This window comes from Panthera pardus, unplaced genomic scaffold, assembly GCF_024362965.1.
Source record: "Panthera pardus isolate Hobbes unplaced genomic scaffold, ASM2436296v1 HiC_scaffold_16, whole genome shotgun sequence".
NCBI lineage: Eukaryota > Metazoa > Chordata > Mammalia > Carnivora > Felidae > Panthera > Panthera pardus.
The window spans coordinates 112485182-112505579 of record NW_026526721.1 but is presented as its reverse complement, the minus strand read 5'-3'; the positions used below and the strand labels follow the sequence as shown (position 1 = coordinate 112505579).

The 20398-nt window shown below is 42.2% G+C and overlaps 1 protein-coding gene across 1 annotated transcript in view; it reads right to left on the bottom strand.

Moving 5' to 3' along the window:
* MINDY4B (MINDY family member 4B) overlaps positions 1-10172 on the bottom strand; it is a 36777-nt gene extending 26605 nt beyond the window's left edge. The window contains exons 1-3 of the mRNA XM_053903720.1: positions 10066-10172; positions 9807-9834; positions 7987-8154 (exon numbers count right to left, since the gene is read on the bottom strand). Of these exons, the coding sequence (XP_053759695.1) occupies positions 7987-8154; positions 9807-9834; positions 10066-10172 (303 nt within the window). The remainder of the gene's footprint in view (positions 1-7986; positions 8155-9806; positions 9835-10065) is intronic.
* Positions 10173-20398: the final 10226 nt, after the last annotated feature.

Sequence of the window (20398 nt, the reverse complement as noted above, 5' to 3'; positions counted from 1 at the left end):
ATAGTAATTGCTTAGCATGTGCTTGGTCCTACCTATGTGGGGTATAGATATGTAAAAAGTCTAATACCCCGCAACTGTGTACGAGATAGAATGTGTGAAGTTCCAAAGTAAAAAGTACCTTGAGAGAACAGAGGGAGGAGAATTTCTGACTAAAGAGCTCAGGAATGCTTCATGGAAGAGATACACTTGAACTAGGCTGGCCAATGGCATCTAGCATTTATTGAGTGTTTTCTATGTACCACACACTGGTCTAAGTGCTTTACATTCATTATGTTAATTTAATTATTTGAGGTAGGTACTCTTATTATCCTCCTTCCACAGGGAAGTACCCAGTGGTAGAAACTGCTGGAATTTGCATCCAAATTCCAACACTATTTCTCTGCCTCCCCAGCTTTAAGTATGCGGCATCCTTGGGGTGTCTGGGTGGCTCAGTTGGTTGAGTGTCTGAATTCTGCTCAGGTCATGATCTCACAGGCTCAAATCATGATTTCACAGTTTGTGAGTTCAAGCCCCGCGTCAGGCTCTCAGATCCTCTTTCTCTTCTCTCCCCCTCCCCTGCTCCCACTCTCTCTCTCTCTCTCTCTCTCTCTCTCTCTCTCTCTCTCTCTCAAAAATACATAAACATTTAAAAACAAGTATGTGTCATCCTGTAATTGCTGTCCTTTTTGTGGGCCAATCATTATTTAATTAATATTTTTCATTAGCTTGAGTTACTCTTTTATAAATTAAAAAATACTTATTTAATAGGGACACTTCTTGTCACATCTTTAAGTGGGAATCAAAATCACTTATTTAAAAAAAATAAATCACCATATTTAAAAAAATAATGGAGGGGCGCCTGGGTGGCGCAGTCGGTTGAGTGGCCAACTTCAGCCAGGTCACGATCTCACGGTCCGTGAGTTCGAGCCCCGCGTCGGGCTCTGGGCTGATGGCTCAGAGCCTGGAGCCTGTTTCCGATTCTGTGTCTCCCTCTTTCTCTGTCCCTCCCCCGTTCATGCTCTGTCTCTCTCTGTCCCAAAAATAAATAAATAAAAAAAAAAATTTATAAAAAAAAAAAAAAATAATGGAAATAAAACAATGTTATTGACTTATGCTAGAAACTATCACCTATGAAAGCTTTGCCTGAGCTCACATTCTATTTAATTAAGAAAGGAAGTAGGAAGTGTTAAAGAGGTGTGAACATGTGCACCACTTACAGAGTCTTTCTTCAGGGCCTGCCAGCATGAAGAAGGGCTCAGTGAAGAAGGTGACTCAGTCTATTTAATGTCACTTAATAACATATCCCTAAAAGCAGCCATGCTCTAGCAGAGGCACACATCCCACACTCTGGGACAGACCACATAATGACCTATTTCCTATAATGGAGGGGAGGCTGGACAGAGAAGACCTGCAAACACACACACACACACACACACACACACACACACACACTCACTCATGCATGCACACACAGAGAGCACCCAGAGTGTCCAAGGACAGGGAGTAGTTCAAAGGAACGAGGAGACTCTGTGGCAAAAAGGAACGATCAGCCCAATTTATCCAGAGCCTAATGGTTTCTAATAAGGGCAGATGCAGGAGAGTGAGCATCTGGAAAGTTCTCCCCTTGTCAGACCAGGGTCTGGTTCCGTGGCTGGAGTTTATTTCCTGGCCACCTCTGCTCCTTCCTTGAAAGAAAAGATTGTCTCTACAAAGAAAGAGAGGCAGGTGCATTTCAGTGTGAGCCCAGAAGTGCACTTGAAGACAAATGGTTTGTCCGGTGGCTCAGGGCAACACCAAGAGAAGGAGAGGGAGTAGAAGGGCATAGAGTCGGTTCCCGGAAGACACAGACTTGATGTGTATCATGGCCAACGAGCCACCAACCCAGGCCATCCCCAGCAGAGGACTGAAAATGACATCAAGGCTGCACAGCACAGAAGAAAGACCGAGCACTCCCCACTCCTGTGTTGAGAAGCCCAGTTCTGCTCCTCGCTGACCACATGAACTTGGACTGATTGCCCATCCTCTGTAAGACTTTATTTGCTTATCCTGAAATGGGGTCAACCCTTGCTCGGCCCACATCACGGCTATTATTGAATGGGAAGACATATGGAAAAGGGCTTTGGGAACCGTTAAGTGCTGATTAAATGCAAGGTGTTCTCCCTTTATGAACACACAACCTGTCTGCCCTGGAATGCTGTAGGGAACAGAGCCCCACCACAGATGAAAAAAGACCAGAGCCTGGCAGGAGGAGGGGAGGGGAAGCCGTGTATGAATGTGAGAGATTAAAACTGTTGAGACTAAGAAGGCTTAGAATGCAAATTCAATGAAAACAACTCTGCCAGCCAAACCAAGCTCCTGTTTTGGTTGCTGGATGTCACTTCCAACTTAGGGAGTGTCACCATCCAGATGCACCTGTGTCCGACTTAGAACAGAGAGGCGGCATTATACTAATTGGATCCAAGAAGTGGGAGGCGATAAGCACCTTAGGCACATTGATAAAACACATGCATGCCAGGGAGTTGGGAGATAAACCCCCAGAAGTCCAGGGGCTGCTGAATCAGTGAGGTTCGTAGGGGAGCACTGGGGTACCACGTTGTTCCACAAGTGAGGTGCAATTGTCGCACCGTGTTCCAAATACTACACAGGAGATACAATGCTTCTTGGCTTTCTTTGGATTTTAGAGGCAACTTAAACCAGAGTTTGATGTGCTGCTCTGACCTAATTATTGGGTAGCTTACAACGCCACCAGTTGTGAGTGGGCACAGGGTATGAAGAGGTTCTGCAACAAGTCCAGGCTTCCTTACAAGCAGTCTGACCCGCACACCCAATAGCATGGAAGAATCTGTGGCGAGCAGGGATGCTGTAGGGAGCCCCTGTCAAGACCCACTAAGACCCAAGTGAAGTCAACTGCTGACAACTATTTTCACTTGAAAAGCCGGTCCTGGACTGCCTGAGGTTCCCAATAGAGACTGAATATCTGACCCTGGGTCACAAATGACTATGTGAGTTAAACTGCCCACCGTGACCCAGGCACACTCAGCAGGATTCATTGTAAAGTATAAATGATATATGTGATTAGCCTGGCTTATATTCAGTAATATGCATATGTCATTGTGCTGCCTGGTAACTGGACACAAATGGTAAATGGTCCTAATAAATGACTGAAATGATCATTATTATTTAACACAAGCATGGTTTATAGTTTTTCTCTTTTCACTTTGTTAGTTTTCCAGGATTTGTAATGAATAACTCTTTCCTGATTGCTATGATGATGATAATGATGATCATTATCTCGCATGCCCACACATACACACACACACACTCATGCACTCACACACACACATGCACATGCTCACACACACGCACGCACACATACACACGCACACTCACACACACATACACCCCCGAAGACAGAGGTCCTGGATCATTCTTCCTGATGTGTTTAATTTCCTTGCCTTGACTGCCTTTTCTCTGGTCCCTGGGCTTCTATTTTCCCTGTGACAACCTTGCCCATCCTGTCCTCTCCCACCTCTGCACCTGTCCACATCCCCAACCTGAGATAGAATAATTTTCTGAAGCTTCTTCTCTACATCATTTCTTTCCTTAGAAATTACTGGCTCATCATGGAATCAGACTTTCGAGTTAGCAAAACCTAAGAAACGTTTCTCTCCTAGCCTGTCAAATAGAGTGGTAGATTCTTGGCTTGATCATGTTCACCATGGATTCCTCAGCATCTGGTACAGTGCCGGGTGCACAACAGGCTGGCCAGAAGTAGTTGCTGAATTAAAAAAAAATTTTTTTTAACGTTTATTTATTTTTGAGACAGAGAGAGACAGAGCATGAACAGGGGAGGGTCACAGAGAGAGGGAGACACAGAATCTGAAACAGGCTCCAGGCTCTGAGCTGTCAGCACAGAGCCCGACGCGGGGCTCGAACCCACCGACCGCAAGATCGTGACCTGAGCCGAAGTCGGACGCTTACCCGACCAAGCCACCCAGGTGCCCCAGTAGTTGCTGAATTTTAAAACAATCTAATTCAGCCCTTTCATTTTACAATGAAAAGCTTTGGGACACAGAGCCGTTACGTGTATGTAAATGGCAGCTCCAGCACCCAAATGCAAGCCTTTTGACTTGTATGGTAAGAGTCCCAGCAGGAAACAGACGGCACGCTCAAGTCAGGATAATTAACTTGAGGAAAGTTTAAAACGGACTATTTACAAAGATATGGACGGCATGTGGGGAAACCACAGTGGCCAGCGCAGGGTCCCACAGCTAGCAACAGTATCTCCCGTAGACCTGGAGGGGCTAGGAGGGAGGAGGGGGGACCTGAAGCAGAAAGGACAGAGTCCTGGGGAAAGAGCTTCCAGAAGAGGAGAGGGATTCCGCCAGCTGTGCACAGCCTGTCTTCTTTCCCTTTCCTCCCTCCAGGCCCCCTGTAAGGCTCCCATTGTTCAAACTCAATAGGAAGCCGGAGGAGGAGGGAGCCCTGGTGATGGAGTCCCTACAGGTCAGTCTTGGCAGAAAGCAGGTTGGGGAAGGGTGGAGTGCCTCTGAAGGAGCACCTGGATGATACCCATTGCCCTGCACTGAGATGTGGCTCTAGGGGATTGTCCAGAGCAGTGAATTAATTAAGCAAACATCTCCTGAGGTCTGACTGTTGGCCAGGCCTTAGGCTGGGGCACCAGGCTGTGCTTCCGGCTTCCAAAAAGCCACCCCACTACCTATCATCCTCCATTGGAGCTTCATTCCTCTGGGGCTCCGCCAGAATAATTTGATCTCCCGGCATTGCATTGTTTAATACCATCCTGCTGGCTAGTATTGCAAAGACACCAGGGGTTTGTTTATTGACTGCGGATAAAAGAGGCTACGGGGTTGTGTTCCAGGCTGGGTTCTGGAGAAGGGCCTGGTTGGGCAGGAGGGTGGGAAACTGCCCTGGAGGGAAGGCAGGCAGTTTGGGGTAAGGGCGGGGAAGTGCTGGGGGAAGAGCAGAGGGGAGGAGGATGCTTACCTTCTCCACAACCTTACCTGGGCCGGGAGCCTTGGCCGGCATTCGCACACACGGTAAGATGTTAGGTTGGGGGAAGGCAGAAGGCTGCAGTGTCGGAAATGGGGCAACAAAGGGTGAGAAATAAAAGAGCTGGGGAGGGAGAAGGTTCGTAGGGTGCTCCACCCACCCCCTCCTTTCTCAGCAGAATCCCAGCAAGGAGTGAGTGTGCTCAAGTCAGGAAATCCCATGCATCCCTACCCTCAACAGGGAGGGAAAGGAGAATGGCAGAATGACAACAAAAGGCATTCTCAAGTGAGTATTAGGATTCAGTAGCTCTGATAATTTGCCAGGCAGCTGCACGGCTGAAACGTCCTCGATTAGAATTGGTCAGGCTTCCAAATCGCCCCCCTGGAATCCACGTGTTCAGAATCCCAAGGCTCAGCATCTCGAAATCCCAGGGTGTGTTTAATTAATGCTACTGCTATTTAAAGGACACACTATCATCTGGCCCACATAATGGGAATAAATTCAAAAAATTTTTTTTTTTTTTTAAGAAGAAAATCGATTATCTCCACTTCTGGGACTTCCTTAACACTCCATCGACTCGGGTTCAGGCTACAGTGGTCTGATTCTTTTGTCCCCCAGGCTCTTCCAGAGGGAGAGAATTACCTTGGAAAAGTTATGGGGGAGGTCTGCAATCACACCACGTTTGTGTTGGTAGAGAAGTCTCAGACCGAGACTCTCTTGCTTCCACAGTATAAAGAGAAACCAGAAGATTTTGGAAACATCTGCGAATGCTTTTTTTTTTTTTTCCCTGTTTTTAAAATTTCTATGTGAGTTTTTAAAAATAGATTGCACATTCACATGGTTCAAAATCCAGAGAGTACAAAAAGGTATGCTGAGGGAAAACTCCCTCCCACCGTGTCTCCTGCCCTACTCTTTCCTGGCTCTGTTACATTATCTGAAGCCTTCTAGAATTTCTGTAAGCCTATATGGGCAAATGCCAATATGCCATCATAGTTTTGTCTTGTATTCATAGACAAGGTGGCCTACTGTCCCACTGTGTATAAATTCTAAAATGACCGTAGAAATTCATTACAGAGCCAGTAATACATTTTTATTAAAGGTTGTTTGTTAAAAACATTATCTCATCCATTAAAATACAGGTAGTCACTCTAACGTCTGGTGCTATAGTCCACTCTAGGCAGAATCACCACGGAGGCTGGAGACTCTAACAGGATTACGTATTCATTACCTGTCTTCATTCCCTGAAATGTGAGCCATTCACTAGATACATGAGACACAAGTTAAGGCACTGTCCAGGGGCTGTGAGGCCAATGACCCGGTGCAGCATCTCATGAGAGCCCTGCTGACCTATCTTCCTGTGACATCTGGCATTTGAGCAAAAGAGGGAAGGTGGATTGAGGCAGAGAGATTTGTGATGAGAAAGAACAGTGGGCCCCTAAGTACATTTATACTGCAAATATGACAGGAAAGAGAGTCGCTCTATGAAGCCTGTGAGGAAATGCATGATAAAAAAGAACGCGGGACCCTGTATTGGATGATGTCCCATCTGAGGACCTTAAGGGAAGGCTATATTCAGCGTTGGAAATACTACAGCCAGAGCCAACTTAAAAAGCAGACGGAGGGGCGCCTGGGTGGCTCAGTTGGTTGAGCATCCGACTTCAGCTCAGGTCATGATCTCGCGGTCTGTGAGTTCGAGCCCTGCGTCGGGTTCTGTGCTGACAGCTGAGTCTGGAGGCTGCTTCGGATTCTGTGTCTCCCTCTCTCTTTCTGCCCCTCCCCCACTCATGCTCTGTCTCTCTGTCAAAAATAAATAAACATTAAAAAAAAAAAAAAAAAGAAAGAAAGCAGACGGAGACTGTGTGGTTTCCCCAGAAGTGGTTCCAGTCCCCACTCATCCCTCTCAGGGACCCTGTGTGCAGTGCACAGACTGTGGAACCGGATGTACAGGACGGGCCTAACTGTAGGACAAGTGTTGTTGGTCCTCGCCCGTGTGACCAAGCTAGTCTTCGGTGGTTTCTGCAAGGTTGCCCCGGTGTAGGGTGGCATGCCCTCAGGAAGGAAGTGCTTCTTCCAGTTCTTGTTCTTAGGGTCCCCAGGAAAAGTCTCTGTGTGAGGCTCCAGAATGTAGTGTGGAGTTTGAAGGGACAGGGTAAATGTGGGAAAACGGCCCTGAGAAGCCGTGAGTTTCACTACGACTGAAAGAATTATCTTGGGTGCAATCTAACTGAAGGAATCTCTCACCCTAGCTGGTACTTTTCCCCTGGCTTGATACATGCCTTAGCTTCCCCAGTGCCCAATCACGCCTCTTTGACCTTGACAGCTGGGCCTTCGGACATTTGCCAAGGCATTGCCTCCAGCCTTGTCCTGTTTGACCCAATGAGATGCTGCTAGTTTGCCTCCTAGCTGGGTCTGTGCCTCGGCTGGTGGGGGTCTTTGCTCCGGCTCATCAGGTTTGGAACTAAGCAAATGGTCCCTGGGATCGGTAGCTTCCAGATCCTTAGGTTCTTTTCAAACCTGGATGTTATTCGGCAGCCCCAGAAAACATTTCTTCCTGAGATCAGCTCCTTGACCAGGCCCAGGCCCAGCACAGGGCTTCACCTCCCTCCCTCCTGCCCATGCACAGACAGGGTCCTGCCTTACACAGCTGCATGGCTTTATGCATGGTTGTTTATACCACTCGTCACCTGCCCTACCCCACACTATAGAGTGACTTATTTGAAATTAACTCCCTCACTACCTCAAATTTAATTGTCACACAAAGGAAGTGAATAGAGAGACTCTCAGAGTTGGGGAGGAAAAGACTGTAACATCACCAGTGTCCTTGAAAAACACCATAAATAAGTCATTTTAATTATATTCTCCCTTTACCAATAACAACCGTGTGTAGTCTTATCTTCAATAATACTGTCACATGACAGGAGATAAGATTCCCCAGCCTTGTTGTTGGGGGAAGATTACGTTTCCTTTCATGTTTAATTGACAAGCTATACTTACCGTGGCCATTGCCAGGGAGATAGGAGAGCCGCCTGATTTTGAAGAGATGATAGAGGGTTTGGGGATAGAACAAAGGCTACTGGATGGCAAATGTCCTTGTCCCCTGGGCTGAGGTATCCCTGTTGCATTTTCAGTTTCATCAGCTGATACATGGTTGCCGTCATGATTCTGTGTAAAATGCCACCACCAAAAAACAAAGCAAACAGAGCTGGTGACGACCTGTTTTCCCTCTCTTCTCTCTTTCTCTCTGAAAAATCAGTGTTCAGAAAATATTGTGTCCCTTTGAAAGACATCTGAAAATGGTGATAAATAGCAATAAAAGAGGAAGGAAAATCCCAGTGTCTGTGTCAAAGGGGTTTCTCACAAGTTTTATGTGGCTGGGAGAGGTTAAATGTAACTATGGAAACATAATTAATGCTATCAAGACCTTGACTTGAAATTATGTTTAGAGAAAAATGTAAATGTCACTGTCTCTTATTTCGAGAAGACAACATTTTATAAACATTGAGTCTTTCCAGTCTATACGCGATGTTTCTCATTGTGTTTTTAACTGGCCGATAAAGGAAGTCAGGCTACCTCCTGATAATTCTCTCAGATTCCTGCTCCCTAAGAAGTGAGTATAATCTTTTTTTTTTTTTTTCTTTAAAAAAATCCATCCCCTCCCTTTAAGGAAAAAAAAAATCTACTTTTTCTTTTCTTGACTGATTCTTATGGCATTTAAATATGTTAGAATCAACCCTTCTTCCAGTTTACTTAACTTCTATACTGATGTCATGAAACAGATCTGCCCTGTTGGTAGCTAAAACATGAAGGAAACTGCCTTCTTAGTTTTCTGGATTCCTAGAGGCAAAGATGCTCTCTTATCTCAGAAACACAGCATCCCAATGGCAGACTACTATTGGGATATGATGCATTTTGTAAATCAAACAGAAAATCTTTACATTTGTGGCAATGGGTTTCCCTCACCCTGTATAAAGCGTAACTTGACATTTATAATTTTTTTTCCCTTCAAAGATTGTTTTATCTTTTGAATATTCTATTCTCCCAAATGGTAGCTATTTCCATTTAATGCTTCCAGGACTAAAATGGAAGCATTATCTCCCTGATTCTAATTTAGACTATGGTTAAGAAAGTTTTAGCACAAATAAGGCTTTTGATTACAGGTCACTTGTAGGAAGATGCTTTAGTGTTACCGTTAAAATATTAATAATTCAGTTGTTTGATCATATCATATATTAGTGATGCGAAAATCACCCTAATATTTTGTGCCGTGTTTGTTCAGAGACTGAATTAATATCTGAAATACCAAGTTCATTACCTTCTAACCTTTTCAGGTTACATGAGATATCTTTCATCTTATAATGTATAACAGATTTTAAAATACCTTGTAACACCTGAATTCGGTCACCTTTCCCTTATTTGAAAATGTGAAGGAAAACAGTTTTTCAGAAGCAGAATAAAGATGATGGTACTTTCAAAATCACTTTTCTTCGCGAACACTGAAGCATTTGGCTATCAGAACCTAGTGTTATTTCACAAGTTTAAGAACTCTAGATTCTAATATTACTTTTTTCTAAAATAATAACCATATGGTGCTCTTAGTGATGAAAAGTACTCTTAAAAGTAGGAAGGGATTTTCATGAAAAAAGAAAGCATGAGAAAAGATTTCAAAGGGCTTTCTAGTTTTATGTGTTCACACATTAAATGCTGGGTGCCTGAGTGACATTCTGTGAGTAAAATAAATGCAGATTATGCTGTTAATGTGATTGTTTGAAGAAGCAACGAGAGGAAAACACACTGGCTTTGAGAAAAGTAATTACCTGAGGAGTTGCATTATCGGTTCCCAACCTGTAAATGAAAGAGAAAACATCAAGGAAATTACTCTTACTCAACCCACAAACCTCCTCAAACCCAACCTTGCTAGGGCAGCGTCTCTCTACAAATGGTTATACCCGAAGCATTTTAAATGTAAACCCATAATGGAGACTTCTCATGTAGCACAACATAAAAGCTGATTGCTTGCTTACACACCAGAAATCCCTCAGGTTCTAGAGAAACGAGAAAACAAGAACATCTTACCCGCGATAACTAAAGATCTCCCGCCATTTGTCAAGAAATGAAATTTTCCTAGTTATCTCCTCTAAATCCAGCTCCCGGGAGCTTTGTTCCTGGTCCGAGACTTGCATAGTCCCTTGGGTAATGCGGGGAACTGAAGAAGGGAGTTGTTTCCTTGGGAGACAGAGGTCTGGCGGAGGGGACGAAAGACGCTGGCTCTGCGGACGGCGAGCTGAAAAGCTCTGCCTCTTCGGACCATCGAGGTCACACCACACGGATGCTGCTCTGGGCTCTCTGTAAGCCCCTGCCATCAGATCACGATTAAACTTTCATTAGAGGTGGAATACTTTGTGTATTGCTCTCTGTACAGATGCTGTGAACGTTTAATCTGAGACACACGCTTATAAACAAAAGGATTGCAATTACTTTTTCTGTATCAAAGCAGTTGGGATAATTTAGTTGACGAAGGATACCATCCTGGTGAAATGTGATAGTACTTTGTGCTGTCGTGCTTCTGTGGAAGTGTTTGTGGTACAGAAATACTTAGCCAAGGGCTGGGTAAGAGCCGTTCTGCTGATTATCTAAAAACCATATTAACTACTGTTGGATAATATGCAGGCCAAGGAAGAAACTGTCCAACAGATGTTTGGCATAGGGCTTAGTACGCAGAAGTCTTGCACACAGTTTGAAAAAGGGCCGGTTTGCTTCGTTGCAGGGACAAGTCTAAAATTATGTCACGTGCTATTGGCTGTATGAAATGTAGCTGCAATAAATAATAGAGAATGTCCATTGTTGTGATGGTGAATCTTTTGTGTCATCTTGTTGGGCTATAGAACCCAGCCTAACATCAATCTGGTCCAACACCAATCTAGGTGTTGCTGTGAAGTTATTTTTTTTGTTTTTTTCGATGTGATTAACATTTACATGGTAGATTTTGAGTCAAGTGGATTATCCTCCAAAATGTGGTTGAACCTCAACCAATCAGCTGCAAGGCCTGAAGAGAAAAGACTGTGAGGTCTCCGGAGGAAGAAGGAATTCTGCCTCTAAAAAGCCTTCAGACTCAAGACTGAAGCATCAACTCTTCTCTGGGTCTCCATCCCGCTGGCCTGCCTTGCACGTTTTAGACTTGCCAGTCTTTTGTGAGCCAGTTCCCTAAAAGGAAGGTCTCTCCTCTCTCTCTCTCTCTCTCTCTCTCTCTCTCTCTCTCTCTCTCTGGAGAACCCTGAGTAATAGTGTTTATCAAAAACAAACACTGGTTACCAGTAAAAGTGTTTTTGGCTCCTCTGATTTGGTTGAATATCAAAATTGAATCTCAGGAGGTCATTTTTCTCTCTGAACATTTCTGACCACGAGTTTTGTAAAATCCCGAGAATGTGAAGGGGTCAAGGCAAAGAGGCTATTTGGATTTATTATGATTTGAGTAGTCAGGGCTGAGGGGATATATATATAATATATATAAAATATATATATTATATATATATATTATATATATATTTTATATATATATTTTTTATATATTATATATATAATATATATAAAATATATATATAAAATATATATATTATATATATATTATATATATATAAAATATTGCAAAGACCTCGAAACATAGCAAGCCACTAACGAAACCAGAGGTGGATTTAGGTGTCCACTGTTTTGCTTTGCTTTGGAAGTCTCTGCCTCTGGTTTCTTTAACTTTTGGTGGTTGCTTAACCATTTCATATTCCCAAGTCCCATAAGCTTCCATTGGATTTCGTATTTTTATTGTAAACATAAGAGGCATAAATAATTCCTTTCTTATTTCCCTTCTCTAGCCATAAATGCTTTTTTTTAAAGCCTTACTCTTCCCTTCTTTATAATTTTATAGTTTTAGTGGTAGCATCAGTATTTAATATTTATTAGGCACTCCCAGTATAGAAAAAAAAAAAAAGAAATTATGTGATCCTTGCTCTCAAATAATGATGAGAAATGTCTTGGAATTTTTTATTTAGAAAGTCACATTAAAAAGTAAATTCTGGATCTGCCATTTAAATTGTTTAATAACCCCAAACCAAGAAAGGAGAGTAGCTGCCTTTTTCTTAAGAATCATTATTAAATCTGTGTATTTTTGTCTGTGGCTATGTCCTACTTTACAGAAAATTCTGTTGGTGAATAGACAGCCTACCAATAAACTGTTCTGTTGGGTTTCATAAACATATATTGGGTATTTCCTATGTGCCAGGCACTTGGAAAGGCCAAGGTAAATAACATGAGGTTCCTGCTCTCTCCAGTGGTGGAAACAGACATATTGAGAGAGGAAAATGCTATGAGAACAGAGGTTCAGCGGGCAGTACATTCACAGGAGATAGACAAGACAGTGGAGTGGTTACGAGCATGGCCTCTGGGCCCCAACTGCTTAGTTTTGAGTCATGGTTTCACCTCTTGCTATCTGTATGACTTTAGACAAGTTATTTAACTTTGCTGTACCTCAGTTTATTCATCTGTGAAGTTGGGATACTTTCATATCTTTACCATATTAAGACTTCTAATCTATGAAAATAGTATACTACTCCACTTATTTAGACCTTATTTCTCTTCCCATTGTTTAATTCCCAAAAGTGGAATGCCTGAATCCAATGCTATGATCATTTGATTGATTGATTGATTGATTGATTTATAAGTTTATTTTTTTTGAGAGAGAAAGCATGCATGCATGAACAGGGGAGTGGCAGAGAGAGAGAGAGAGAGAGAGGGAGGGAGGGAGAGAGAGAGAGAGAGAGAGAGAATCCCAAGCAGGCTCTGTGCTACAGAGGCTTGACATGAGGCTTGATCCCATGAAACATGAGATCATGACATGAGCTGAAATCAAGAGTCAGACACTTAACCCACTGAGCCACTCGGGCACCCCAAATGGCATGGTCATTTTAAAGACTTTAGATACATATTCCAACTTTCATTGTTGTTTGTAAGCGTCCCTTGCTCAACCTCTCTTATTCCTTTAATTCTCAAGTTGGAATTCATGGTTCTACTCTTTTTAATAAAGAAAGTGCTGCCTTTACTTCCTTACCATTCTCTCCATTTTCAGTTGGATACTGATTAGGGCTCTATGGATAGAAAGGGCTGGCCTCTGGAATATACCAAGAGTCAAGAATGTGATTCAACCACATCCAGAGGAGCCACCACTCTCTTGGGCATTGTATCAAGACTTAGAGCAGGAGGCCTGGGTGTAAGAAATGAAGTACAAAGAAAAAATGGGACTGGGGGATCCTGGGCCAGGCTGGAGGGACAGGGCAGGGGAGGGGTACAGAAATATGTGGAATCTGGGATTGTCCTTTTCTACAGTCTTATGCCTTTTTCCCTACCTCATGGCATGTGAAATCACCCAAAACTCCTGTTCCAAGACTTTCCCCACTGCAGCAAAGGATTGGGGCTGAATACAGAGTCTCAGGCAGCAAGAGGTCTGCAGCAGCAAAAGGAAGGAGTAAGAGCAAAGCAAGGATAGTTGGGGAGAAGGAGGGTTTTGCAGCCATGTGGTGGGGGCAGTGGGTGTTGGTGGAGGGTCCAAAATCACTCATCTGTGAAGGAAGTATACTACATAAATGCAGAAACCTGTGGTCTGAATCCATTTGTATTCTTTGTGGATAATTTAAAAAAATAATACCAATGATTTCATGAGAGAGGCTAGTATCTCTTCCAAACATAGACATCAGTATGTAAAAATTTAGTGTTATTAACATTTGCTGTAGTTTCCCAGAAAGCTATGACTGATCAATCAGCCTTATAGTCAAATTTGAAAATGCTGGGCTTGCAAAGGTTTTGACTAGCTGGCAAAATTATTCCCAGACTTTCTTCTTGCTGTTTTCTTATGATGATTCATAGACACAAATCTAGAAATAAACTTTTAGAACCTTTTGATTTTTTTTTAAAGCAAAATCTCTTTAGTGTTTAATTAACCTTACCCCTGAAAAGCTCTTCCTTAGGATTAAGTTAAATCCTTTATGCTTTAATTATCATTCATTCTCTTTAGTTCTACTTTCTGTGAAGATGGAAATTTCCTGATTGCATTCCTTCCTAAAAGAACTCTGCCAATCCATAGAAACTAGAAGATGGCTGATATATTCTCTTTTTGTTCTTCGGTAGTGTAGTGAGGAGAAGAGGGTGTCAGGCTCAGGGTCAAGTTCTAAGGCCTCCCCCATGACTTCATAACTTTGGAAAAGTTAGTCAGTCTCTCTGAGCTTCATGTGCTGTGGCTCCTTTGACTCACTTCATGGAATCATAATGAATATGACTTATGTGAAAACTCCTAATCTTTAACCAATGTTTTCTTACTTCCTATATGTTAAAAATTCTCCTTACAGCCTACAGAATGGGAGAAGATATTTGCAAATGACATACCTGATAAAGAATTAGTCTCCAAAATCTATAAAAAACTTATCAAACTCAACACCCCCAAAACAAATAATCCAGTTAAGAAATGGGCAGAAGACATGAATAGACATTTTTTCCAAAGAAAACATCCAGATGGCTAATAGACACATGAAAAGATGCTCAACATCACTCATCATCAGGGAAATACAAATCAAAACCACATTGAGGTACCACCTCACACCTGTCAGAATGGCTAAAATTAACAACACAGGAAACAACAGATGTTGGCAAGGATGCAAAGAAAGGGGGAAACCCTCTTATGCTGTTGGTGGGAATGCAAACTGGTGCAGCCACTCTGGGAAACAGTATGGAGGTTCCTCAAAAAGTTAAAAATAGAGAAAGGGAGACAAAACAAAACAAAACAAAACAAAAAACCACCACCACAACCATCATATGTTATAAATAAAATTACGTTCTTTAAAAAAAAAAATTTAAAAATAGAACTACCCTATGACTCAGCAATTGCACTACTAGGTATTTACCCAAAGGATATAAAAATACAGACTCGAAGGGGTACATACAGCTCCGATGTTTATAGCAGCACTATCAACAATAGTCAAACTAAGGAAAGAGCCCAAATGTCCATCAACTGATGAATGGATAAAGAAGATGTGGTGTGATACACACACACACACACACACACACACACACACACACACACACAAGGTAATATTACTCAGCCATCAAAAAGAATGAAATCTCGCCATTTGCAACAACATGGATGAGGCTAACAGCATTGATTATGCTAAGCGAAACAAGTCAGAGAAAGACAAATACTGTATGACTTCACTCATATGTGTAGTTTAAGAAGCAAAACAGATGAACACATGGGAAGGGAAAAGAGAGAGAGAGGAAAACAAACCATAAGAGACTCTTAACAATAAGAGAACAAACTGAGGGTTGATCAAGGGAGGTGGGTAGGGGGATGAACTAGATGCATGATGGGTATTAAGGAAGGCACTTGTTGGGATGAGCACTGGGTATTATATGCAAGTGATGAATCACTAAATTCTACTCCTGAAACCAATATTATACTATATATTAACTAACTAGAATTTAAATAAAAAATTGAAAACTAATTCTCCTTTCAACATTTTCTTTTTTCATGGCTTTATATATTTTGACAGTGGCATCATGGGCATCATAGAGCCAGAAGTCAAAGTCCGAAAGTGAGAAAATATAGATATTGGTCGCAAACAGTCCCTCAGTCCGTGTGGCCTTTGATTGGTCAATTTAGTCACTGGTGTGAGCCCCATTCCTCATCTGAAAGACCTTAAAGACCAGTGTAGTGTAATGGGAAATACACATTTGGTCATTGTCCCCAGTTACTGGCACAGAGCTCTTTAAAGTCCTTGGAATTTCCTGAGTAACAAGAGTGATAGGACCATCTTTTGTTCTAATGAGGCTTGGCTGGGCTTCTAGATAGCTCTGGGATGGAGACTTGTCACCAGAAAGACCAAGCCTTAATGAGAAGTCTAGGACTTTCAACCTTAGCCTCCAACCTCCATGGAGGGGATATGGGCCAGAGATCAAGTTGATCACCAATGGCCGAGGACATGATCAATCATGCCTGTGTAATGAAACTTCTGTAAAACTCCTAAGCATCCATTTGCCATGAAGGTGGCATACCCCAATTCCACTAGGGACAGAGATTCCTGTACTTGAGACCCTTCTGAACCCCACCTTGTGTACCTCTTCACCTACATGTTAATTTATATTCTTTATAATAAACTAGTAATGTAAGTAAAATGCTTTCTGAGTCCTTTGAGATGTTCTAGCAAATCACTGATTCTGTTGAGGGAGTCATGAGAAGCCCTGGTTATAGCCAGTTAATCAGAATGATCTGATACTTGTGACTGGAGCCTGAACTGAAAACATTTTTGTGGAACTGAGCCCTTCAACCCACAGATTTGAACTCTAGTTAGTTAATATCAGAATTGAGTTAATTATAATTGGACACCTAGTTCACCTAGTTGGAGAATTGGAGAACTGGTTGGTGTCGGGGAAAAAAAAAACTTTCACTTGGTGTCAAAAACAACTTGGCAACCAGCATTTAAAGCACATATCCTGGAGTCAGGCTGCTTGGGTAGGAATTTTTGCTTCTTTACTATATTAGTTTTCTATTACTAACAGATGAGCATAGATTTAGCAGCTTAAAACAACACTCATTTATTATTTCATAGTTTCTATGCATCAGGAGCCCCATCATGGCATAAACGGGTGCTCTACTCAGGGTCTCACAAAGGTGCAATCAAGGTGACCTCCAGTTCCCATGAGGTTCAGGTTCCTCTTCTAAGTTCATATAGTTGTGGCAGAACCCATTTCCTTGTGATTATAGAACTAGTTTCTTCCAGACAAGCAGAAAAAGGGAGTCTCTGCTGCTTCAAGTCTCTGATTCTGGGGAAAGCCCCAGCTTCCTTAGAAAGAACTCACTTGACTAGCTTCAGCCCACCCAGGATAATCTCCCTTTTGGTTAACTCAAAGTCAAACTGATTAGGGACATTAATTACATCTGCAAAATCCTTTCACCTTTGCTGTATAAGGGTAACATAATCATGGAGATGATAGCCCATCACCTTTGCCATATTCTGTTGGCTTATTCAGATTGTCTTTCTTCTTGTGAGTTTTGGCAGGTTGTATCTTCCAAGGAATTGGTCCATTTCATCTAGATTATCAAATTTGTGAGCATAGAGTTGTTCATAGTCTTCCTTTGTTATCCTCTTAATGTCCGTGAGATCTGTAGTAATGTCGCCTCTTTTATTTCTAGTATCAGCCATTGTGTCCTCCCTTTTTCTTAGTTAGCCTGGCTAGAGATTTATTGCTTTTATTGATCTTTTCAAAGGACCAGTTTTTGGTTTCATTGATTTTTTTTCCCTTATTGATTTCCTGTTTTCAACTGCTCTAATTCTTATTATTTAGTTTTTTCTCCTTACTTTAAATTTAACTTGCTCTTCTTCTTCTAATTCCCTAAGGTGGAAACTTGGATTATTGATTTTAGATCTTCCTTGTTTTCTGATATATGTATATTTAGTGCTATAAATTTCCCTCTAAGCATTGCTTTTGCCGCATCCCACATGTAAGTTACATTTCATTTTCATTTAGCTCAAAATATTTTTCTTTCTCTGGAGATTTCTTCTTTTTTTAAAAAAAATTTAAAACATTTTATTTTATTTTTTGAGAGACAGAGAGAGACAGAGTCTGATCAGGGGAGGGGGAGGGAGAGAGGGAAACACAGAATATGAAGAGGCTCAAGGCTCTGAGCTGTCAGCAGAGAGCCTGATAGGGGCTCAAACCCATGAACGTGAGATCAGGACCTGAGCTGATGTTGGACACTCAACCCACTGGCATCCCTGAAAACTCTTCTTTGATTCATGTGTTATTTAGAAGTGCATTGTTTAATCTCCACATATTTGGGGATTTTCCAGCTATCTTTCTGTTACTGATTTCTAGTTTAATTTCATTGTGGTCTGTGAGCAGACATTGTATAATTTTTCTTTTTCAAATGTTTATGTATTGGGGGGGGCGGGGAGGGGCAGAGAGAAAGGGAGACAGAGGACCCAAAGCAGGCTCTGCGCTGAGAGCTGAGAGCCCGATGTGGGGCTCGAGCTCATGAGCCATGAGATCATGACCTGAGAGAAAATCGGATGCTTAACTGACTGAACTAACCAGGTGCCCCTGATTTTTATTCTTTTAAATTTGGTAAGTTTTGTAACAACTCTGAGAGGTCAGCCAGTTAACTGGGCAGGAGTGTTTTATTGCCCAGAATGTGGCCTATCTTGGTGAATGTTCCATATGAACTTGAGAAGAATGTGCATTCTGCTATTGTTGGATGAAGCAGTCTATAGATATTAATTATACCCAGTTCATTGATGGTGCTGTTGAGTTCAACTATGTCCTCACTGATTTTATGCTTACTAGATCTTTTCATTTCTGAGAAAGAGGTATTGAAATTCCCAACTATGATAGTGGATTCATCTATTTCTCCTTACAGTTCTATTAGTTTTTGGTTTGCATAGTTTGATGTTCTGTTGTTAGGTGCATAAGAACTATTTTTGTTGTCTTGGAGAACTGATCCCTATATCATTATGTTATGGCCTTTTTTATCCCATGTCCCATTGATAAATAAGTCATAGTTCCCACCAACACTCAAGGGAGGGACAATACACCTGTAAGGGGGGAGAGGGTCATGCTAGGGTATGTCCACTACATGTACATGCTGGCAGTGATCTTGGGTCAATCATTTCACCTATGTGCTCAGTTTCTACTCTTGTGAAATAGGTACAATATTAACTATCTCACTGATTCATGATGAGGATTCATTAATTAATACCTAAGAAGCATTTCGAATAGCACCACATAGCAAGTACTTAATACTTTGGGCCATTTCTCTTCCCATGGGGACGACTGCTGCCAATTTCTAGTACCTCTGGCCACCTGGCTAGGGTTGTTACAAAACTCAGGGGGAGGAGAGATCTCTTTAAACTGAAAAACACCATACAAATGAGATGGATTATTGTTTTCCTCATTCTTTTTTTTTTAATTTATTTTTTAATGTTTATTTAGTTTCGAGAGAAAGAGAGAACAGAGTGCGAGCAGGCGAATGGCAGAGCGAGAGGGAGACACAGAATCTGAAGCAGGCTCCAAGTTATCAGCACAGAGCCCAATGCAGGGCTCAAACTCATGAACCATGGTATCATGACCTGAGCCCAAGTTGAATGACTAACCGACTAAGCCACTCGGGTGCCCCTTGTTTTCCTCATTCTTTAACAAACATAACTTTTCACCTACTTTCCTACGATTGTGCAATGACACATAATCGTCTGTTTATATTTGTGGAAGTAGAGGTTCCACATCAATTGACCTTGTTGGTGTTTCATACTTGCCTGCTTTGAGATATTTTCTGTCTTGTTTTAGAGGCTGCTCAGGGTCAGAAAGGTCATGGAACAGGGAATAATGATATATGGCTTTGCTGAATCTGCTGTGTGATCTTATGGAAGTCACTACCCCTCCCTGGGCCTGAGGAGGCAAAATAAGATGTTGGACAACACTAGATAATCGCCTGATAACCCCTTCAGTGCTTACCATCTCTGATTTGTCAATTCTACACAATGCCACCCAGAATCTCTTGACTCAGGTCCTTGAGCCCTCTTTATTTATAGGCTATTTGGGGTTTGGTGATACTTTGTACTCTTTCCCTGGACTTGGGATGATTCAGTTTTCTATGGAACCAAGAAAACCCCGTCAGAGACAGCAGAATTGATTCTCAGGAATGTGATTCCAGGAACCAGAAGCAAAGCAATGCTAACGAAATCAAAAGCCAGGCAAAATTAACAGATGCTCCGAGTAATGAGCAAGGTGCAGAAAGGTTTTTCATAATGACTGCCTCCGTAGAGTATAAATAGGAACGCATCCCTTCCCTCCCCGTCTCCCCTCACACCATCTGTTATTTGTGTCAGGCAGTCAGTAATTGCTATATGTGACCCTTGTTGTTGGTAACAGGGACAACACTGTGCATTGCAGTTTTCTTTGCTTTCACCCATCTCCTGGCAGCTGTGGCTATAAGGTTTGTGTCTCTCCGAAGATGGCAGATCAGGATTTCCTTGGCTCTTGTAACTAAATATAAACAAATCACTCACCCTCCCTATTGGGAAATAAGTTATAAATAACAAGTCAGAGCAATCTTTCATCAGAGAGGCTGTGGTTACTAGGAGACGGGCACTGCTGTCAGGCTAGCTGTTGTCATTACGTATCCATATGGCATTGAATGTAAGCTTTGGTTCCCTGTCTTTGGCCTTTCAAATGGTTCTTGAGGATACTCTTCGTGCGTATTATTCAACTCTTTTGTGCCTTTTAAGGGACGAGAGCTCGGGTTCTAATTTGGCCTCTGTCATCAGCATGCTGTGTGACTTGGGTGAATCCATTCATCTCTCTGGTCTTCAGTTGAAGTCCC